The 24,738-nt window shown below is 36.5% G+C and overlaps 1 protein-coding gene across 2 annotated transcripts in view; it reads left to right on the top strand.

Moving 5' to 3' along the window:
• LOC143246984 (thymocyte selection-associated high mobility group box protein TOX-like) overlaps positions 1–24,738 on the top strand; it is a 230,149-nt gene that overhangs the window by 191,241 nt on the left and 14,170 nt on the right. For both annotated transcript variants that reach the window (XM_076494264.1, XM_076494265.1), the window contains exons 3-8: positions 1,869–1,961; positions 3,189–3,388; positions 5,012–5,312; positions 11,078–11,202; positions 21,823–21,958; positions 23,022–23,102. In XM_076494264.1, coding sequence (XP_076350379.1) covers positions 1,869–1,961; positions 3,189–3,388; positions 5,012–5,312; positions 11,078–11,202; positions 21,823–21,958; positions 23,022–23,102 — 936 coding nt within the window. The remainder of the gene's footprint in view (positions 1–1,868; positions 1,962–3,188; positions 3,389–5,011; positions 5,313–11,077; positions 11,203–21,822; positions 21,959–23,021; positions 23,103–24,738) is intronic.

Below are 24,738 nucleotides of genomic sequence, written 5' to 3' on the forward strand. Positions count from 1 at the left end.
GTTTTCAAAGCTTCATCTAAACCCAAAACATAAAAGAGTTAGCTTCGAATTATTTTTTTCTAGTTGCCAAAATGGAGAACCAAAAACTCCATTATAATTTTTGCTACTGTAATTGCTAACAATGGTCAGATATTTTATGGACAAACAATGAATTTATCAGTACTACCTACATCCTTGTGCAAATTAATTGGAACAAATGGTCATTTTACAATCTTTTCAGCATGGCGGCCAGTGTAGGCTTGCTGGACCCGCTGATTTCCTTTAATAGTCATTTTTTCACACAGACGGCGTCATCGTAGAAGGTATGATGCGAGGACCACAGTATATCGAAGTTTTGCAGAGAAGAATCGTTCCAGAATTGAAAAAGAAATTTCCAAATGGATCTGGCATTTTTCAGCAAGATCTGGCTCCGTGCCACACATCGAAGCTTGTGAAGAATTTTATGACTACAACGCGAATAAAGGTACTGGAATGGCCTCGAAACTCTGGCCTGGCGATTTGTAAAGAAAGACTTCGGGGAAAAGACTGTACTACGAAAGATAAGCTAATTTAGACCATAATTGAGGTGTGGTACCGCGATCCAAAAATTAGTAAAGATTGCAGTCAACTCGTGGACTCGATGCCAAAGCGGATTAATGATCTTCTGAAAAATAAAGGCGGTCATATCATGTATTAATTTGTGAGTAATTTTTGGATTCTCAGAAATAAAACGCAAAAAATTGAAAAAAAAAATTCGTAATTTTCCGTCTTGTTTCAATTAATTTGCACAAGGGTGTACGTCTTGACACCACTTCGCGTTTCATAGGGTGGTATGGTGCTACTGAAAACTGATCATTTTTTCGACGTAAAGTATTCACACACATGTATTATAAATATGCGTTCATATCAGAGATTGAGCATTGACCTGAACTTGTGATTAACGCCAGTAGATAACAGATCATATATAGATCAACTTGAAGTAACACCAGACCCTTCCTTCCAGAAAGAGACTTTCAACAAGTCGTACCCTGGCACTGGGAAGCAAAGTGCAGCATCTTGTAATAACAGGCCAGTATTCATAAACACGATGGTCAACAGAAACAACTGTCTACATGCCCTATATAAACAACATAATGAAAAAGGATCTTATGGGATGAATAGGTTAATCAAGATAAGACTTCTTTCCTGTCATATCTCCCATTCGACCATTGTATATTTCAATGGACTGGAAAGTGAACCAGTATTCACGCTACTCCAAATTAAGACATATCATTACAAATTTCTGTGCGATCGGACCGTTAGAACGGGTTCTGGGAAACAGTCGTTCTTTATACAATAGATGGATTATGAAACCAAGCAGGGAAGAGTGGTATAGTTTAAACGTGATAGCCTTACGATGGGGCTTTTAGCAATGGAAACCATGTTGCAGAGCTATTGTAAAGTTGCATGGTCGTCAGATGGCTTCAAAGAGCATTTTTAGCTAACGTACTCAACCATCTGTGTTGTTTTTTATATTATTATAAAGGGCTGCCTGACCCTGCTTTGGTATTATGCACTTGAAAATCCAATTTTGCTTACGGCGCTTAATGAGTAACTATATAGCGACATCTATACAATAATTGTTTATTGTCCTTGGTATTCTACGTAAGATTCTCGTTATGTTGTGAGGTATTGGTGAATGGATTGTATCTCATAGTTTGCTGTTGTCTCTTCCGCTGTATAAAATATAACCACTTTGCGATATATATTTCACTTTCCATGTTCCTTAATGTCATATCTTGTAGTTCCATGAGGAATGGCTAGTTTTGTCGGTGTTTTCCAAACATTCCACAGAAAATTATTTAACTGTTTTGGGATATAATTTCAATACTTTTGTTTCTGCTTTACAGACTTTCCACACTCCAAGTTTCGGAGACGACGAGTTTGATATTCCACCTTTCCATATTTCTTCTACTGTTAATGGAGATGTTTTCGGATCCCAGGTAATTTATCGTATGTTTTTGTGATTTCTAAGCCTAATCTCAAGAGAACTGCAAGTCATTTAAATATGCTAGATTTCTTGGCCAAACTTTACAAAGAGACATGTTAAAGTACATCTTGTAATAAATTTCATGTTATGAGCACAATATATTCTTACGCAAGCCTTTATTACCCTCAAAGCCTTTTACTCCTGGGTCGTTAAAAATGGAGAAAAGGCTTAAGAGAGGCATTTCTAATTTAATATTGCTAGTAAACGCAATTATATACATCTTGCTTCAGTAATTATATGGAATATCCGAGGATAAAAAAACAAACTAATATTAAATATCCCGCATTTCCATTTAATTATGCATTTGAAAATCTTGCAGAGCTATTAATTGCAAACTGAGCTACTATGAGTCATGAAATGAGCTACTAAGAGTCATGAAAAACATTTTGTCTCGAAAACAGTTCGGTAAACTTTCTAGTCATTATGAAAATGGATTCGCTCAATATATACCTAAAACTCAGAGCAAAGACTGAAAAACATTCACTTTAATTTTCTAAATTAAAAGCATGTTTGCTGTAACATTAATTCAGACAAACCTGGTTTTACAAATCATTACTATCCACTAATGTCTTGTTGTTCTACCAAGCTTACGAAATTCTTATCATAATAATGCCACATTAATGAGGCTAGCCAAGATAAATGGCCTCATTCTAATTGTATACATATATTATCGTTAAATGTGATTTATCTGAATAATTTATTTCTTAACGACTTTAAATATATACGAACATAAACTCTACTGTTTCGATGCTATAGGCAATTGTCTCTCTCTCTCTGTTTTTATAGCCTGACATTTCACGAAAATCTGTAATTTAATTTCTCTTGAATATTTGCATGTATAATAAATATCCTTGCACGTGCATTTCAACTGTATACTACTGTCTCGGCTCAGATCGATTCGAGTCAGTAGATATGGAACTGTTTTCTCGCTGTTTGCTGCTCTATTTAGTTAGATAATGACGAATGGAAGAAACAGAAATGAAATACCGCATCCTTAATAATAACAACTCTTTCAGCTACCGTTATTTGGGCTCACTTTGCGTGACTCCCACTTTTGTGTCAATTAGTTTCAGCACGTATTACTGTTTTATATCTAGGTCGGCACAGTACGGTCTTAATCAAGTACAAATTGTATGGACATTGTTTTTCACAATATTGATTAAAGAGTGCCATTTTTCAGCCTCTATCACATCTACAACCTCAGGGACAAGGAATGGCCATAGAATCTTCCGTAATGATAACATCCAGTCCTGTTACCAGTTCTTCTATTGGCATAATGGATAACCATCAATGCTCTGTTGTACAGGATATGTATTCTCCTCCTATTGGAGGAGTGGTCACTTCAAGAGGAGTTATGGAGGTCCACAATATGCATCTTCCGTACGTATAGTTTTATTATTATTTCAAATTGTCATTTATGTTTCTAATTTATTAAAAAATATATTAATTTCAATACTAAGACAGATTTTTTTGTGTCCCTTGCCTGTTCTCGAGATTTCACGAGTTAAAAGAGAACGTAAACAAATTTTCGATCTCGAATATTTTTAACTTATTTGGCATTTTATAATGCGCGGAAAAATGAACCACAACATGCTGTTAACAAATTATTTTTTTACATGTCAAAATTTTTCTTCCGATTATAGTATTCAAACAACATTTTTAGCTAACTTTATTAAACGTTTAATACCTTATTTCCGTGTTCTTACATCATTCGAAGTACAAAAGTTAAACCCCGCTAATTCGCCATATTGAAATAGGAAAACGGGGTAGTAAGTTTGTTTTCAAAACCGTTGTCGACTCGTTATTTGACATGAAGGTTTCTTTTCTATTTTTGAAAACAAAAGTAACACCAATAGTTATGGTGTTAACGCCTTTTCCAAGTTGGTGAAGCATGATTATAACTAATTTGCTTGTCATTAGACATATATGTTAGGTCTATTATTATCTTTAACACTGCCTTCTATATGTAATCCCTCAGAACAGGGACTCCCAAACTTTGGCAACCGTCGGAACTCTAACCGTTTTTAATGTGTTAGCGGTCCACCTCCTGTTAAAAATAGTTTTATTACGTGTATCTGGTTTATCGTATGCTTATATTTCTACTTTTACAACTTGATTCTCGTTGTAAGAAAACATAATAAAATGAGATTTAAATATGATAAATTAAAATATATATATATATATATATATATATATATATATTACGACTTACTTTAATATGACGAATGCCACAGCTTTGCAAAAAAGAACCTTGCGATTGTTGCAACATGGTTACCGCTTGTGTCATTCATTAGGCCTATCACTACGCCTGTGGTTGTTATTGCGGTAGATTTAAGCCACTGTTCCATAATTTTATAGGTAGCCTAAGTGTCAAATATTATTTAAACAAATTATAACTGAATGTTACCGATACCAGTAGTAATCATGCAATTAGTTTAATAACTTTTAATTGTAACACTAACACACGTACTGTAGTAACGCACCAAATTGAAAATCAAATGACTTGTTTTTTTGCGATCGGCAGGCAACAGTGCCAGGTGCACAACAAATTTACATAATTCAATGTATGTTAATTACAATTATTAATATGGGATTTATATATGTTGCTGTATTAGATTTATAATGTCTCAACATTTTATTTTATTCGTTAAATGGTAATTTCATAAATTTGATGTATTACTTTGGAACCCCTTACGGTGTCCATAGAATTCCTAAGGTACTAGATAAAAAAAAAAAACAGTTTTAAAAAATATAATAGGCCTAATGCCGGTATGTACTGAAAATAAATTAATATATTCATTAAATGATTCTTCATCAACAGTGAATATTTGTAACAATTACGAAAAACTACGTTTCATTTAGTATGTTGTTTACGAATAACGTTTCTAACATAATTTTACACCACAATATTTATGTGTTGTTTTTTTTACTGTTTATAAATGCAGTCTTTATATATTATTGACTAAATTTTTCACTACACTAATTTGTTTTTTCACTTCTTAGGATGCATTCATATAATGGTCATCTTGGCTACGGCAATCCACAAGTACATCATCCCCCATCACAAAGTATGCCTCCCCCACAAATGCCACCTAGTGGACAGCATCAATACCAACAGACTATAAGTGGTCATATGAGAACTCTCAACCAATCGCAGTTATCCTCACAGCTGGGCATGCATGTGCCTATGAACCATTCGATTGGTCAAGCACCGACTTCAGTTGGGAGCTCACCCAGGTCAAATCAAACTTCACCGGGTCATGAAACGAGCGAAGACAGTGATGATAGCAATGCTATAGCTCAGGTTAAACATTTATAATAATTTCAGTTTGTTAACCCACTTACATCCCAGATAATAAAAATACTCCGAGGATCTAGATTCGTGAGGAGAAAATAGTCCTTGAAAATTTAAGTAGCTTTTATTTTTTTATTACGTGACCAACTAATTTTCATACATTCCATTATTGATTAGGATTCACTTTTTTGTTCATATTGAATAAAGAATTGACCAAAATAAAATAAGGTAAGTTATTTTTTTTACTTGCATATTGTAATTAGGGGATTTATTGCAATGGTGAGGAGGCATTTATTAATCGTGTGTTATTAAAAACCCTATAATCAATAAAGTCATGGACCAATCTTCTGGTAAGACAGCAATAAGTTTAAGGACTTACAACGCTAAAAATATGAAGTTTGATTCCGCACAGTGAGCAAAGTAGAGAATCTGGTATGGCTTTGCTCTAGAAACAAACACACAAACCATAAATAGTTTAGAAAAATGTTTCAAAAATCGATGAAGCATCTTATTCGTAATTGAAATTAATAAACAGAGAGGGAAAAGAGACGTTCGTAAATAACAACAGATTTTGTTGTTGACCATTCAGGGTCACCATCTTGTATGTTATCCCCAGTCCCCCACTTTTGCTCATCGTCAGTATTTACGTACATAGAAAACTAAAATTTACGGTTCGATTCCTCACGGTGGACAGAGCGCAGAAGTAACAGCGGAATGTTCTGTACTAAGTCTGTTATAAATATGATGGATCAAAATAAAGACATCAGCGTTAGTTAACTCATGAGACTGCAATATTCCATTAGTTGTACAAAAAAGAAGAAATTTCTACAAACCTGAACATCAAAAAATGATTTCATTCTTATTCACCAGGTTTTTGCAGTACCATCTAGACCCTGGCATGGACAGGTGGGTTAAAGCGTGCGACTCGTAATCTGAAAATCGCGGGTTCGCATCCACGTCGCACCAAACATGCTCGCCCTTTCAGCTGTGCGGACGTTATAATGTGATGGTCAATCCCACTATTCGTTGGTAAAAGAGTAGCCCAAGCGTTGGTGGTAGGTGGTGATGACTAGATGCCTTCCCTCTACTCTTACACTGCTAAATTAGGGACGGCTAGCGCATATAGCTGTCGAGTAGCTTTGCGCGAAATTCAAAACAAACAAACAAACAGTATATCTCACGTAACTTTGCAGAAAAGGTATCGGACGTTCAACTCATAATAAAAGAAGAAACGAAACTATAACTTTTTACAACTGCTGTTTTACTATGACAAAATAAAATAAGCACAAGATACAATGTTGAAATCCGAGGTTCGATTCCTCAATATCGGTAAAATAACCAGAATTGTGAAATATCCTTATCGTTAAGGCTGAAGAGGCTTATTCTTCAGACTTGATGAGTTCTGAAAAAAGTGTTTATTGGTTTTCTTTTAAATATTAAAACCAAACGTATCACGTGTAATCTCTTTTGTTATTCGTTTGCGAAGGGGTGTAACTATTAAACGAAGTGTCATTTAATTTGTGACAGTTTGATATTTACGGAATCATTGTTACTAACCTTGTTTAAAACTACAAAAAATAAAATAAAATAATCAGCCATATATAAATACATATATGCATATACAAACGAATAGATGCGTACGCATGCGCCTATATACGTACATGATTGTATACACAATATATTTTTGAAAAGTTGTGTTTGTTTTTGAATTGCGCGCAAAGCTACACGAGGGCAATCTGCACGAGCCGTCCGTAATTTAGCAGTGTAAGACTAGAGGGAAGGCAACTAGTCATCATCACTCACCGCCAACTCTTGGGCTACTCTTTTACCAACGAATAGTGGGATTGACCGTCACATTATAACGCCCCAACGGCTTAAAGGGCGAGCAGGCATTGGATTTATGGATCCCAGGCAACTTTATTGCCAGACCCTGAATCGCGCCGTTTGATTTGATTAGAATTCTATTCATGTTAATATTTGCTTGACTTCTTCCTTTCGGGACAGGTCCTGGCCTTTCTTTCTTTCCGGTGCTGCCTTTGCCTCCACCCAAGACAACATTTAGAGAGAAATCCTCCACGCAAAGAGTTAAAAATAATAGTAATAATTAATCTAAAAAAAAAATTCCTAATAACAATTCACGAAAGGGGACGAAGAGGAACCACAACGTTCCTGAACACCCCAGTTGGAGAGAGAACTCTTCTGATTTCTCTCTCTCTAAACTAAACCCCTGCTACGTGAGTTTGAGTTTGAAAGGGCGAGCATTTTTGTTGCGACGAGGATTACGAGTCGAGCGCCCTAACCACCTGGCCATGCCGGACCTCATTAGGTATGAGAAAGTACAACGAGGTGGTTATACGCAAAACCACATAATTTAAAACGATTCCATCTTTAAAATTACAAATGCTGAGAGATTAGAAATTTCATCAGAGGAATATTCTACCATTTTGCGCATTGTTCCAAGAAGTCATTATACTGCATATCTAAACTGCCGTAATCGCAAGTAGTGGTGCGTTTAACTATTTCAAATTCCCCAAATCTTTGAACAGTATATTATCAGTGACTTGTATACACGCCACTGTGGAGTATACTGTTCACAACAATATTTCGTTTGTTTTAAAGGAAAGTCATTCTATGCTTCCACCATATGTCTACTTCGTGGAATCGAGCCCTAGATTTTTATCGTTGCAAACTCTCAGACTTACCGCCTTCGTTTGTGAATAAGGTCAACTGGAAATAATGGAAAGAGTGTTGAACACCTTCTGTGAGACCTTTTGACATGTTCCGTTTCACCTTCAAACTTTCCTAGGAAAGAAAACGTTATGATTCTCGGCTTGTTTCTGGTCAAAGTTATTTTAATAGTTTATTTAATTATTTCCCTTAGGGTAATTAATTATTATTTTTTGAATATAATAACATTAAATGCCGATTTTTTTTTCTGGCCCTGTAGGAAAAATTAATTAATAAATTGATATCAAGTTCAAGGGGCTCGCAGCAGACGATTTCTGCTGAAGCCTAACGAACCACAAGCGATATGAATCAATCATTTTTAAAGGAGCTAAGACTTAATTTTATATAACAGTCGTTAATTATGGAATAAATGTTAATGTTTTTATCGAGACTCGTTTTAAATTGTGATTTACCAAAAAAACTTAAAGTTCAAATAAAAGGGATTTTTTTTTTGTTATCCGGAACTACTGAAAACATAGTGTTCTTGTGAAAAACAAAACAAACGATACTTAGATAAGGGCGCTTGGCTAACTTAACAACTGAAGTTATCACATTGGAACAGACGCTTTGCTTCTTTTACATCCATTATTTCTTAGTATGATGTTTTGTCATATTTATAACCCGGTTCGAATATTAAAGTTTATGTTCCTCGAACAATATAAAAGGTTCTTGCCTTTTTATCTGTTTTTATCCAGATTCTGGACGGTCATTACAAATGATAAATAAGTTATTCACTTAAAAATATTACGTACAGAAGATATATATGTATATATATAATATGCACGCACTCACACACATTGAAGCCGTTTTTTCAAAATTACCTTCTTTAGAAAAGAGGAAATTAATAAATAATAATAAAAACAAGAGGGCGCTCACTGACGACAAATTGCCAAATAAATTCAGTTTTCTTCTCAATAATTTATAAAATCTTATTGGAACCGAGATATTGTGAACCCGCCATTTATAATAGCTTTAGTAATAAAACACCTATAAAGGAAATAACGTTTGTTTGTTTCCTGAGTGTTTTTTTTTCTACAAAGAAAACTACGAAACAGAAAGAACTATGCCTTAAAGAACTAGGCTTCTTTTAGTAGCCTTTATACTATTATCAGAAGATTATTAAGCTGAGTTGGAAATTATTGTCCATTAACTTTATATCTCAGTCACCTATTCTCCCGTTTTATTTCGGAATTTAGTTTATATATTTACGAAAGGTGTCAGAAAAAAACAAACAAACAGGATTTTTACCACCCCGTACAGTGGTTATAATAATAATTACATAAACGAATGATCCTGTTAGCACTATCACGTGATAGGTAGGTGTAACCAAAGTCATATCACGTTTGCTTGTTTCAGAGTAAAACCACCCCAGACTGTTCTTCCGGGTCCACCGCGGTAATCGAACCCTGAATTTTACCATTGTTAATCCGTAAACTTACCGGAGGAAAGATTAGTTTTGGCCTAGTATCTCGTGAATTCAACCTTTAAATGTAGTCCTGGTTTAATAACTCGTGAATTCAATCATTAAAGGTTAGGCCTGGCCTAATACCTCGTGAATTCAATCTTTACAAATTAGTCCTGACCCAGTACTTCTTGAATTCAACCTTTAGAATCATCTCTGCAACGACTTGTTGACAAATAATTTTAGACAACCGATGTGCTGTAAGCCTACTTAGCGCATGCATCAGTGAAGACTTTTGTTGAAGCACACAATACAACAGACAAAATCCATCGAACTGAATGACAGAAGACGAGAAGCAGTATGTGAACTGTTACATCTTTCACACCGTACTCTGACGAGAAGCGAAAGGCTTTTCACTTCCCTATCTATTACCCTTTTCACTTCTTGTACTATGCCCAATATGCTTGTAATATATAACCTTCTTGAAATGTGCGTGGTATAAAAATAAGATAAGAAAAGTGTTTGTGACAGTAACTGCACGTGTTGTAATCATACAACGTTTTAATTTGTGCTTTCAGGGTTAACATTTAATGAAATTTTAGACTTTCCTGACGCGCTAAATATCCGTGAAGCCCCGGCATGGCTAAGTGTGTTAAGGCGTGCGACTCGTAAACTGAGGGTCGCGGGTTCGAATTCCGGTCGCACCAAACATGCTCGCCCTTTCAGCCGTCGGAGCGTTATAATGTGACGGTCAATCCTACTATTCGTTGATAAAAGAGTAGCCCAAGAGTTGGCCGTGGGTGGTGATAACTAGCTGCCTTCCCTCTAGTCTCACACTGCTAAATTAGAGACGGCTAGCGCAGATAGCCCTCGAATAGCTTTGTGCGAAATTCAAACAAACAAAATATCTGTGTGTAATTTGCTTTTCAAGTAACACTGATATTTGTTATGATTTGGATGCTTTTAAGTAAAAGTAATACCTCAAGTTTAAAGTTTAATATATATATATCAACATTATTTTATCAACTTAATCCAAGTTAACACTTTTGTCTGCTTTTGTTGTTTTAAATGCAAAGCTACACAGTGGGCTATTTCTGCTGTGCCCACCATGGTTATAGAAACTTGGTTTTTAGTTTTATAAGCCGTCAGGATATCTCGCTCATGCTTATTCAGAGCTTAAGAAGATAGGACATTAACTGTAAAACAATTATGTTACAATTATGTAATTAGGCTTAAGGTTGCGTTTTTTTTAAATACGTTTTATATAGACATAAATTATTACTCAATCTTACATAGGTTTGCTTGTTTCGAATTAAGCACAAAGCTACACAATTGGTTATTTATGCTTTGCCCACCACGGGTATCGAAACCCGGTTTATAGCGGTATGAATCTAGAGACACTGCTGTGCCACTAGGAAGGGGGGGCGCAAAAATATAAGAATATTATTTTTTTGACACATTTTTTGTTCACTTTTAACAAATATTCATGTTCCAAATTTCAACGAAGTTAGCCTGAAATTACAGGACTGTTGTCCGTTTTCTTCACATTCAACGAAAAATTACGTCACAGACGTTTACTGAAGTTATTTTTTGTTTTTAATGGTGTAGTATTTATCAGTTAAACGTCAGATATTTTGTTACTTAGTTGATGGGAGGTGTTAAACGACCTTCACCAGAGCCAGTTGAACCGACTACTACACAAACATCAAACAAATCTAAGAAGCCTAAAGTCCAGAAAAAGAAGAAAAGAGATCCCAACGAACCCCAAAAGTAAGTTATTTCCGTTCTGTTTAACTGTTTTAAACTGATTGCTCTCAGTGATTGCTTTTAGTGTCGAAATATATTTGTTTGTTTTCTGAACAAGGTCACACCAAGTCACTTGCTGCGTTCACTGCAAAGAATCGAACCCTGAATTTTATCATTGTAAGTCCGTAAACTTACCACAAGTGGGCGCTTAAATACAATGATTTGTTAATGTGTTGTTTTTTTCTAAAACCACGTGATCAGACGATTCTTTAAATTTCTACGTAGTTCAAAATATACCTAAAATTTATCCAGATTTGACACTGGAAGCCCTTAAATTTGCCATTGTCCCACCAGGGGACGCTTTAATATATGATTTGTTAATTTTTTTTTTTATCGTGTTCTTATTTTATTGACATTTCGAAGTCGAGTGAATATGTGAAGAAAATACTCGTAAGCTTCATTGAAACAAATCTCGCCTGGTTATTACCGTCAAAATATGCTCAGAACAATACTGATAATAAAATGACAACAATAACACTTTATGACATTAAATACGCTAAGTTGATTCGTCGCTTTAGAAATGAGAAGTATCTACGTCTTTGTTTGAAATATTGTTGTTGCATATCATTGATAAATGCTCTTCACCCTCACGATATATTATTTAATTCGATGTGTTTCTTGACGAATAGAGAAATGGTAGGAAAGTTGTCAAAGAAAGCCCACTTGAAAAGATGGATTAAAAAAATGAGAGAGAGAACATGTTTGTTATGAGTAATCTATGGCACAGTTCCATTCATTTGGAAGCATCATTTCTCATTCTGACAGTTCCATCTCTTTTGTCGTACTTTTCAATTGGAACAAAGCTAGTGTTCGTCCTAGTTAGAAGAGGGATTCTCACAATACACTTATCTTACATCCGCCGATAAATCATTTCAGATTCTACCAATTTCAGATTTGAATTCCCTTGATCTCGAGGAAGTATATTACTTCTGCTTTTGTTGTTCAACTGGGAATTTAAGAAAGAAATGTTGGTTATTCAAACAGTTCAGTATTGGTTGTTCATTGTTTTATTTTTGCCATAAATTCTTCGTTTGAAAAATCTTTAAATGCACGCTTGAAAAAAGGTCGTCTCATAAAACCTTTCTTAGCGCTCGTGTTTAATATGAAATCTCGTATATTGACTACTTTAGTATTAATCTTACAAATGGGTTTTCGAGAATGGACGTGTTTTTGTTTTGTTTTTTTCGGTGATACCTCCTCATCCATGAATGGGTTTTGTTTTTGTTTTCAATAAAATACAGGTATGCATTTTGTATTTTATGCTATTCCGTATTTTCAGAGCTGAAAATGTAAGAAAAAACAAGAAAATAAAACAGAGTATTAATTACTAGAAGTAATCTGTGATTTCACCTCTTCACCAAACATTTGAGAGATCCGCTAATAGTAATCTTGATGTGAAAGGCCGAAGAAAGGTTTACGTTATTTTCCGGTCCGACATGGCCAGGTGGTTAAGACACTCGACTCGTAATCCGAGGGTCCTGGGTTCAATTCCCCGTCGCACCAAACATGCTGCCCTTTCAGCTGTGGGTGCGTTATAAATGTAAGGTCAATCCCACTATTCGTTGGTAAAAGAGTAGCCCAGGAGCTGGCGGTGATGACTAGCTGTCTTCATTCTAGTCTTACAATGGCAGATAAATTGCACACGTTTTTATTTATATGTTACACAAGAATTAAACCACGTGCAGCAGGAATTGAAATTACTTTAACCTGTTGACTGCCAAGTATTTCAGCTGCTACAATACAACTCTAATGCTTCTTCATTTTGTAACTTTTTTCGTGACGCCATTTTTGATCGAAAGTGAAACAATTTGTAAGTAGGTCAAATGCATGTATGGTGCTGACATCTAGCGTTAAAGTCCGGTATTATTGAGAACGAATTAACTCGTCCGTGGCACTGAACAAGTTAATCTACGAGTTTTTATTCGTGTTTTTCATGCTTTTTAAGATACAAAAAGTTCAACCTATTTTATGTGTTAACACTAATTTATTTGAAGTTTGTTTGAATCTCGCGCAAAGCTATACGAGGGTTATCTGCACCAGCCTTCCCTAATTTAGCAGTGTAAGAATAGAGGAAAGAGAGCTAGGCATCACCACCCACCGCCAACTCTTGGGCTACTCTTTTACCAACGAATAGTGGGATTGATCGTAACGTTATAACGCCCCCACGGCTGAAAGGGCGAGCATGCTTGGTTGGACGGGGATTCGAACTCGCGACCCTCGGGTTACGAGTCGAACGCCTCAACCAATCTGGCCATGCGGTGTCTTTCATTTTGTATTTCGTAAAATATATAATAATACGTTTATTTGGATATGTCAAAGTTTAATTTCTAATTTCTGCGAGGATGCAATTTTTCTGAATGTAATGCTTATTATTATAAAGATATGTGATTAGTTTTTCGATTAAAAATACAAATATTGTATTTTATCTATTTCTGCTATTGAGCTATGCTGTATGCATCTCAAAAGACTTAAACTACCCCAGATAAATAGTTTGGTTTTTATTACAATTTTACGGTCTCGATGCTGTCCACGTGACTTAGGTTATTTTTAAAACTTGTCTTTACGAATTCATAAAAAAATTTGAAAAGGAAACGTGCCGTACAACATATCTTAAGAAATATATCGAAAAGGAAAGGTGTAGAAAAGATGGGTCCGGAGATACGCAATAAATGCAAAAGTTTTAATAATGTTACTATGTGTTTCATATTTAACTACAAGCCGTCGTATTCATCCTGCACTTGAGTAAAAGTCGTTTATATACATCCACGGCGATTTGGAAGATGAAAGTGTTTTTTATGAAGTCCGAAAAGGCCATAAACCATTGAAATTCTTACGTTAGTACTACAAAGCGGGGTTTACTGCACTCATAAAAAAAAACTTGCACCACATGATAAGTAAAGAGACAGAAACCAAGCTTGTGGTGATAGTAAGGCTTGGTCATGAATCTCAAAGTTTTACAAATGTTAACTTAAAATCAGATTATTGGAACGGAAAACTGAGAAGACCCTTTAACTAGAAGTAAAAACACAACAAATTCTCACTCGAAATCAAAAGTTGAAATACACTTAAATTTGTAACGTGGAACCAACTAGCTCCGACATTCCATGTTGTAAGTTCGTAGTTCATTTTAACTTTGTTAATCTGTTGTTGAATTACACGTTTCATGAAATGTTCGTGTGTACATGCTGACGGAAATGGAAGTCGTGTGAACGCGAGGAAAACTATAATGGGCTTTTCAACAATTAATGTGTTTGTAACTTATGTCTCGGGCCTTGGCTGTTCCTTAATAGAATTGCAAGTGATAACTTTTTAAATATTAACTTTTCGTTACGAGTCGCACGCCTTAACCCATTCCAGATCAATCCACTGTTATTCGTTTGATACTTGTATCTAATGCTCTAGTTCATATCGCTTGAAATTATGAAATTCGGTTTTCTTTAGTCCATTATTTTCTCCATTAGAACAAGTAAGAACAAAACAACAGTCAAAAAGAGTTTATAAACCTCAATGTTACAACGCTATGGAAATGTCAAGTGAATAACATTTATCACGAGATGACATGCTTCTGTTTGTGTCCCTGATAAAACTTATTTTCAGGTCCTTCTAATAGGACCATCTATTAAATTCGTGTTTACTTTTAGTTTTGCTTCCAACAAGAACGTCAACAACAAATGATTTTGTTTGTTTGTTTGTTTTTGAATTTCGCACAAAGCTACTCGAGGGCTATCTGTGCTAGCCGTCCCTAATTTAGTAGTGTAAGACTAGAGGGAAGGCAGCTAGTCATCACCACCCCACCGCCAACTCTTGGACTACTCTTTTACCAACGCATAGTGGGATTGACCGCACATTGTAACGCCCCCACGGCTGAAAGGGCCAGCATGTTTGGCGCGACCGGGATGCGAACCCGCGACCCTCAGATTACGAGTCGCACGCCTTAACACGCTTGGTCATGCCGGGCCTACAACAAATGATAATTTATGTATAACCGAAGGCCATCTTATTTCGAACCACAATATCATGGGAATATCTGTACTTAGCTATTCACAGGAAGAACATCAAATATTTCTTATTAACAACACCTGAAGTCGTGGGTGTAAAACAATTTTATGCACCTTTTTCATCTTTAAACGATAGGAGTTTATGTTAAGACGCCCCCCGCTAGTATAGCGGTATGTCCACCGATTTACAACGGTAAAATCAGGGGTTCGATTCCCCATCGGTGGGCTCAGCCCGATGTGGCTTTGCTATACGAAAACACACACACACTATGTTAAGGTAAACGTATTATATCTAAGCCAGTTTTTATTAGAATCCTCAATTCAAAAAATGTTGTTAATGGCACATGAGAGATCGAAGTTGAACCACGAATAATATTTATAGTTGTTTAAAGCCGAGTTTATTAAATTCCCAGCATAAGGATTACAACGTGAATGTTACAACTTAGCATATTATTACCACATTTTGTTGTATACATTTTTCATAAATAGAAACGTTCCGTATTACCACATAGCACCACCAATGACGTGAATTACCACCATTAACCATATGGTTTTAAACCTCAAGAAACTTCAACCCTTGAAGCTCAAATTAAATCAAAGTGGCCAAGTTCGTAACAGTTTGGTTGTTTTGAATTTCACGCAAAGCGACACGAGGGCTATCTGCGCTAGCAACTAGTCATCTCCATCCACCACATATTCTTGCGCTACTCTTTTACTAACGAATAGTGGGATTGACAGTCCCATTTTTACGGCTCAATGGGCAAGAATGTTTGGTGTTGCGGGGATTCGAATCCACGACCCTCAGATTACGAGTGGAGAGCCCCAACCAACTGGCCATGCCAAGCCGTTCGTAAGAGTCTTGTTCAAGTAAATACAATAATACTTATGATTTAAAAGAGACAAAATGTCCCCCACGGATTAACATTTAGCAAATGAAAATAAAACAATAAAAACGGTTATTATCTGTTATCTTTGTGGGGAACTCCTGAAAACCCTTCAAGGAACCCTGGGGTTCGACAGAACACAATTTGAAAAATGCCATAGACCAAAACTATTGTTTCACCGTTTGTTGTTGTTGTTATTGTTAATTATAAATAACAATACATTGTTTTGGATACATTAATGTGTTTGCGAAACAAATAACAAAAACATATTTACTACCAAACCCTCCACATTTCATTTGTAAAGGTAAAAAAAAAAAGTGTTAGATTTTTATATTGTGATTTCATCGAACTCTGTATAGAAAGACATCGGTGTGAATCTTCTGCAAATATTTTTCGCAATTGCAAATTTAAATTGATCAGTTGGTTACGTTTCCATGAAATAAAGCAGGTCTTTTATGATCACATTTAAGCTCCAGCTAACAAGAAACACGTCTGCAACCTACGTCAATTCAATGAAGTCCCTCTAGAGGACAAACACGTAATTACCCCATTCTTCTATCATTACTTCATATTTTATTTGATTACTGCAGGGAAAAAAAGTCCAGGAACAGCCCAATTGAATTTGTGGTCTCCAAGGGTTTCTGGTTCCTTCCTGCAAACCAGAAAGATTTCTTTTGTGTTGTATTTGATCTTTTTCACCCATTTTAAGGTTATTTTGGTAAAATAATTCGATTCAATTAAAACTAAAATAAAAGTTCTTCACACAAATAGCCCATCAATTTTGTCAAAAAGATTTAAAATGATGAATTTCTTTTCAAATAATTTCTGAAGGCTAAAACGTTATTGGATATAATGTAATCTATTGTACGTTTCTAATCGTATACAAAATTATACATTACGCAAAGCAAATTAAGTTAGTGCATTAGGCTGAATCGAAGGAGTTCTAATCAATTACGTGTAAGAAATAATTTTAAACAAACTGATCTTAAACGAACAGACTTTTTGTTTGAAATATTTTTATTCGAAACTTTGTGTTACACTTATTGTTATTTTTTTGTGTTGGTTGGTTAATAATTTTGAAAGTTAAATAATTACTTTCTTTTCAAATGTTCAATTTTATCTACACTTTCGTAAGGTGTTTGTTGAAGACTTGACAAGACTACGTTTTTAATCTCAAAACTGGAGAGATTCATAAATAGATCTGCGCATTCTCTTCGAATGTATTTTTGGTTATTTATTTTGCATTATATTTCTGGATCAAATTATTCGTCGAATTATTCTGTGAATAATCTTCTCTTAAACTTGCTGAACTCTGAATCTGAGGATCTGTGGTTTGGCTTTCGTTTCCGCAGAATCTCTCTCCAACACTCAGAGGCCGTGTGGGTGTTATAAGAGTGACAGTCAGGTCCTGCTATTCAATTACAGTTGCCTTCGAATTGACGATGGATAACGCTGCCTTTCCTCTAGGCAAGTCCCCCACTAGTACAGCAGTATATCTCCGGATTTACAACAGGGGTTCGATTCCCCTCGGTGGGCTGAGCAGATAGCCCGATGTGGCTTTGCTTTAAGAAAAACACAAACACTCCTCTAGGCAATCAGTTCAAAAGTAGAAACAGTTAGTGCAAATAGTTCTTGCGTTAAAAATATCCGCATGAAACAGGTGGAGGAAAAATAATTTTATTAAGTGTGGATAAATAACATGATGTGCTTTCATTTTATAAGGAAATAAATAAACTTTATAGGACTAAAACTACTTACTGCTGTAGTACGTATTTCTTAATCATTGTATGTCACAAAATCATATCACATCGTTTCTGTACATTTTATCTAGACAACCGAATATCAATCTTGGGATACAAAATCAGTATCAATTCCCTGTGGGCCCCGGCATGGTCAGGTGGTTAAGGCACTCGACTCCTAACCCGAGGGTCGCGGGTTAGAATCCCCGTCATACCAAACATGTTCGCCCTTTCAGCCGTAGGGGCATTATAATGTGACGGTCAATCCCACTATTCCTTGGTAAAAGAGTATCACAAGAGTTGGCAGTGGGTGGTGATAACTAGTTGCCTTCTCTCTAGTCTTACAATGCTGAATTAGGGGCGGCTAACGCAGATAGACCTCGAGTAGCTTTGCGCGAAATTAAAAAAAAACCAACAAAATTCTCTGCCTCTAGCTAAATGATACAAGCACGAGCGTGTTCATACGCTTAGAGAGAGTAATAGAGGTTGAGAAAAACTGTTCTTTGTTTGAGGCATTAGGGGAAATATTTTGAGATACTGCTGTACGCACCAGTACGGTATTTTGTGGGTCAATGAATGTTACGTAAGTAATTAAGTGTCAAGTGTCTAAACACATGAAGTATCAAGAGTACTGGTTAGTCACGTATAGTCTGCTGGTGGGTTAACTACTGAAGTACAAACTCACAACGCTGAAATCCGCGGTACGATCCCCCCACTGTGAACAAAATACAGATAACCTATTGCATAGTTTTGCTAAGAATACTTCGTAGTGGCTTTATTTACAAGATATTTTGCTTACACTAGATAATTATGTAGGGAAAAAATTATATTAAAAATCACACACTGACTTTGTCTTGCGTAGGTATCTTTTCAAATACATTTGTGACTTTGAAACAAGGAAATAAGAGTGCTAACCCTGTTTTTAATTTGCTAGAAAATCACGAACGCCAAGAAGTTAATGAGATATACTTTCCAAACATGCACTTTTTATTTCCTTCATGGGGATAATTAATTTAATTTTCACTTAAAACTTCCGTTTTTATTTATTTGTTGTTGAGTACACAGCCACACAATGGACTATCTGAGTTGCGCCCACCACAAGCATCGAAGCGGTGTCCCTGTGGGACAGCAGTAAGTTTACGGACTTATAACGATGAGGCTTCGATTCCCCACGGTGAACACAGCAGGTACCTCATTGTGGCTTTTCTCGAAAGCAAACAAAAAAATTTCAATTTTATCATAAATAAGATTGGCGAACACTTACTGAAGTATTGGTTTTGTTTATTTCAAATTTTCACACAGGGTTGTACATAACTAGCCCTAGTTTTAAAGTGATAGACTTGAGGGAAGACAGTCAGCAACACATGATCGTCAATTTTTAGGTTATTGTAATAAGTTAAATAGGTTTATGTTGCATAAATGTTAACGATGATGGTATTAATTTATTGTTTGGTAATACGAGTAATTAGGATCCACAATCAAATTGTCTTTTTTATGTTCTTTACGATTTTATGACAATTGCATAATATGATTTTTTTGGAAATTTTAATCGTTACTCTTGCATGAGTTTTTGTAGAACGGGACACGAACCATGAATCACTGGAATAAAAAGTTGTCTTTTTAATACTTCATATACGACAAACACTTTATTCTCAATTTGTGTCACGCGTTGTTTGTTCAGTGAAAGTAATAATAATAATAGAAAATAGAGGTCGTAACTTTAAATTGTTCAATTTCATAATAGATAACATTGAGTAGTTTGTTGGGTTTCCCCCCGTTAATACAGCGGTAAGTCTACGGATTTACAACGCTAAAATCAGGGGTTTGATTCCCCTCGGTGGGTTCAGCAGATAGCCCGATGTGGTTTTGCTATAAGAAAACACACAAACACACACTGGTTGGTTTGTAGTTAAACACAAAGCTACAGAAAAAGCTCTCTGCGCTTTAACCTCCACGGGTATCGAAACCCGGTTTCCAAAGTTCCAAATACCGCTTTTCCAATAGGAGGCTGATAGATAATAAAATTATAGATAACTTTGAAATTCGTCAGAACGAAGGTTGTTTTTTTAACGTGTTTGATATGAGACAAATGGAAATATATTACTTAGGGGTAACTGGGCACTCATATGTTTATATCAGGTCCTTGCTGTCTGGTATACAATCAGAACAGATTTGCCCACAGCTCAGGGGAAATTGAGGTTTTTAACCGAAGTGAAATCTTATGGGATTCATGGGCTAAATGGTCAGAAATCTTTAGCGTTAAAGTAGAGTCGGCCTTAGTTTTGAACTACTGTCCAAAATAAGGGTAGCCAATCAGCCGTATCCGTCGCCACGAGGGCATTGTCCAACTCTTTGAACCACATAGATAAGATTGTCAATTTTTAAGCGCGTCACGTCACGACCCGAACCTTGGACTCGTAAACGGATGATTGTGAGTTCGAAGTTTGCTCGCAAGAATTTGATGCGTCTTTAAACAAGACAGTCCATCGCAGGTTAACCCCCAGCAAGGATTAAGAGTTTTATTGGCCCTACACCCTTTACCTAATAAAGACCCACTTGAGACAGAACCTCTACGTGCAATACAATTATAGTCATAGTGGAAGGCCCTGGGCTTCAGTCCGGTAAGTCCATGTCTTAATCCGGGATTGCTCTCCAACGAACACTTACTGCTCAAGATACAACTGGTGAACTACAACTATTTAAACAAAGTGTTCAGCACCGGTTCATAAGCGCTTTCTCGGTGGAGGCGGTTTGGTTTGTTTTGAATTTCGCGCAAAGCTACACGAGGGCAATCTGCGCTAGCCGCCCCTAATTCAGCATTGTAAGGCTAGAGAGAAGGCAACTAGTTATCACCACCCACTGCCAACTCTTGTGATACTCTTTTACCAACGAATAGTGGGATTGACCGTCACATTATAATGCCCCTACGGCTGAAAGGGCGAACATGTTTGGTATGACGGGGATTCTAACCCGCGACCCTCGGGTTAGGAGTCGAGTGCCTTAACCACCTGACCATGCCGGGCTCGGTGGATTGTTTTTTTGTTTGTTTTTGAATTTCGCACAAAGCTACTCGAGGGCTATCTGTTCTAGCCGTCCCTAATTTAGCAGTGTAAGATTAGAGGGAAGACAGCTAGTCATCACCACCCACCGCCAACTCTTGGGCTACTCTTTTACCAACGAATAGTGGGATTGGCCGTCACATTATAACGCCCCACGGCTGAAAGGGCAAGCATATTTGGCGCGATGGGGGATGCGAACCCGCGACCCTCGTATTACGAGTCGCACGCCTTAACACGCTTGGCCATGCCGGGGCCATGGCTCGGTGGAAGCAGATGGTGCGGATTTCGGCAATATCAAAGTGGAGAAAGATATTTAACCTGTTCAGTGCCACGGACGAGTTAATTCGTTCTCAATAATACCTAACTTCAACGCTAGATGTCAGCACCATACATGCATTTCACCTACTTACAAATTGTTTCACTTTCGATCCAAAATGGCGTCACGAAAAACGTTACAAAATGAAAAAGCATTAGAGTTATATTGTAGCAGCTGAAATACTTGGCAGTCAACATGTTAAGGAAGAGTAAAAATCATGATATACATTAATTAATTAACTTCTTAAGACTAAATCACAGGCGATCCATGTTTATTCTTATTGCACTAACGCTTTGTGTTTTAACCAAGTTTTATTCCATACCAAGTAGGCTTAACGTTTATAGCCAGCCGCATTTTTCCAGATGATAAAAAGCAAAAACAAAACAGAATTGGGTGGTAGGTATGACGTTTCTCTCCCACCCCGATGTGATAACCTTAGACTGATGATAACACATTAATTAACGTGTTAAAAATGAATGATACAGAATTTCGGAAAGTTAAAAAGATTTTTGAAATTTGGAAGATACTTTAGATAATTCGTAAGCTAGCAGACGATGATTTTTCAAAATGATCCTATGATCATTATAGGCCTGTGTCAGCATATGCTCTGTTCTTTCGAGACACCCAAGCGGCAATCAAAGGTCAGAATCCAAATGCAAGTTTTGGAGAAGTTTCGAAAATCGTAGCTTCAATGTGGGACGGACTAGAAGCGGACCATAAGAACGTAAGTCCATAACTACTTACTAAAATACGAGTTCATCGTAAACTTAAAACTAAAATCAGAAAAATGACAGTCAGTGTTTCATTTGTCAAGGCATTGAAAAATAAAATTAATGTTGACATGTTTGGTGCTACCGAGATTCAAACCCGTGATCCTCGGATTACAAGTCAATGTGCAACATCTTAACAAAAGCCCCACCATCAACATCGTCTTGTTACGTCACCTAAGTGCATGTATCTACTCGTCTTGCATAACAAGAATGTAACTCGATTCGTATACAATAGAACAGAAGCGACCGTTTTAATATATACAAGACAATTCAATTTCCACGTTTGCTGAATGCAAAAGAAACAACAAAAACAGACACGATTTTAAATCGATTGTTTTTAGTATACACGTTTGGCATTCTTCATTTACAGAATGAGTTTCATCAAAGACACAAAACGTTGGCATTATTTAGCATTTCCTGTTTGTTTTTTTTATAGTTTACAGGACAGTGACTAAAAACATTGGAGGTCTCTGACGTGGCATTTCTGGAGTATGATCCTCCAAGCGTGAATTAGCTTTTAGTACATTTCGTCGTTACATAGTTGTTTTCAATAAAAGAAATTAATTGACCGTAAAATGATTCGTGTTGAAAAACAGCAACTAAACTCAGTTACCATGGTCTCGTGGCTTTAATGTCTTAAACGATAAAATCGAACCCTTATTACAGTCGAAGTATCTTAGTTTATTTTAAATTAACGGTTGTAGTTAAGATATTTTGAGCTCTAATGAAATTTTAAATTTTTGTCAATTTAATAAAGACGTTCTGAAGTATTTAACAGTTATATGAAATAAATAACTTAAGATATTTTAAATTTTTATACTAACCGGGGCTTCAACTCAGAATTTTCATGTTGAATGAATACCAGAAGATCGATGCTTTGTATCCTCGTACACAGGGAAAAACGTAAGCTTATTCTCGAACTATGCTCATTATTTATTGTTTTATATCATTTGCCACCACTTTGTTGTTATTTAGGGTGCGATCAAAACGATAAACTAAATGTTTTGTTTGTCGCAGGTGTATAAAAAGAAAACTGAAGCAGCTAAAAAGGACTACCTAAAGGCCTTGGCTGCTTATCGAGCCAGTCTTGTATCTAAGGTAAGGAGAATTCCGCTGCAAACTAGCTGCCCATAAATCATTATTCTATTTATAATAACTCATCAAAACACATTAATTACTTCCGGATTTTTTTCTTCTCGTTACTTCCTGGTTATTTTACGATTACTTCCGTAATATTAGATCAGATCAAATATTAACAAGAAATATTTTCAGGAATCTAAAATAGGGATTTTTGTTATTATTGAAGAACCTGGTTGACATGTTGCTCACACACCAAAATAATACATACGTTGACGGGATTTTCGATGAAGAATTTATCATGATGGCACTTCAATTAAACACGTGAAAACAGATTACCAGACGTCTCTTGGTCTACATAATGCACCACATGGCAAAATATATGTGGATACCCCTTCTAATTAGTGGGTTCAGCTATTTCAGCCACACCCACTGCTAACAGGTGCATAAAATCAAGCATACAGCCATGCAGTCTCTATAGACAAACATTTGCAGTAGAATGGGTCGTACTGAGGTGAATTTCAACGTGGCACATAGAATGCCATCTTTCCAACAAGTCAGTTCGTCAAATTTCTGCCCTGCTAGAGCTGCTCCGGTCAATGTAAGTACTGTTATTGTGAAGTGGAAACGTCATAGAGCGACAACAGCTCAGACACGAAGCGGTAGGCCATGCAAGCTCACAGAACGGAACCGCTGAGTGCTGAAGCGCGTAGCACGTAAAAAATTGTCCGTCCACAATTGCAACACTCACTACTGAGTTCCAAACTGCCTCTGGAAGCCATGTCAGCACAAGAACTGTTCATCAGGAGCTTCATGAAATGGGTTTCCATGGCCGAGCAGCTGCACATAAGCCTAAGATTACCATGTGCAATGCCAAGCATTAGCTGGAGTGGTGTAAAGCACACTGCCATTGGACTCTGGAGCAGTGGAAACTCGTTCTCTGGAGTGATGAATCACGCTTCACTATCTGGCAGTCTGACTGACGAATCTGGGTTTGGCAGATGCCAGGAGAATGCTACCTGCCTGAATGCATAGTGTAAACTGTAAAGTTTTGTAGAGGAGGAATAATGGTCTGGGGCTGTTTCTCATGGTCTAGGCTAGGCTCTTTAGTTCCAGTGAAGGGAAATCTTAATGCTGCAACATACCATGACATTCTAGAGAATTGTGTGCTTCCAACTTTGTGGCAACAGTTTGAGGAAGGCCCTTTTTTTGTTTTAGCATGACAATGCCATCATGCACAAAGCGAGGTCCATAATGACATGGTTTGCCGAGGTAGGTGTGGAAGAACTTGACTGGTCTGCACAGAGCCCTGATCTCAACACCATCAAACACATTTGTGACGAACTGAAAAGCTGTCTGCAAGCCAAGTCTTCTTGCCTGACCTCACTAATGCTCTTGTGGCTGAATAGGAGTGACTCCTTGCAACAATGTTCCAAAATATAGTGAAAAGCCTTCCCAGAAGAGTGGAGGCTCTTATAGCAACAAAGAGAGGGCCAACTTCATATTAATGCCCATGGTTTTGGAATGAAATGTTCAACAAGCACATGTGGGAGTGATGGTCAGTTGTTAACATACTTTTGGATATGTAGTGTATTTTCCTAGTGGTTTAGAAGAAGGTTATTAACTGGATATGTGAGCTTGTTGCTAATGTTTTGTG

The sequence above is a fragment of the Tachypleus tridentatus genome, chromosome 3, assembly GCF_004210375.1.
Source record: "Tachypleus tridentatus isolate NWPU-2018 chromosome 3, ASM421037v1, whole genome shotgun sequence".
Classification (NCBI taxonomy): domain Eukaryota; kingdom Metazoa; phylum Arthropoda; class Merostomata; order Xiphosura; family Limulidae; genus Tachypleus; species Tachypleus tridentatus.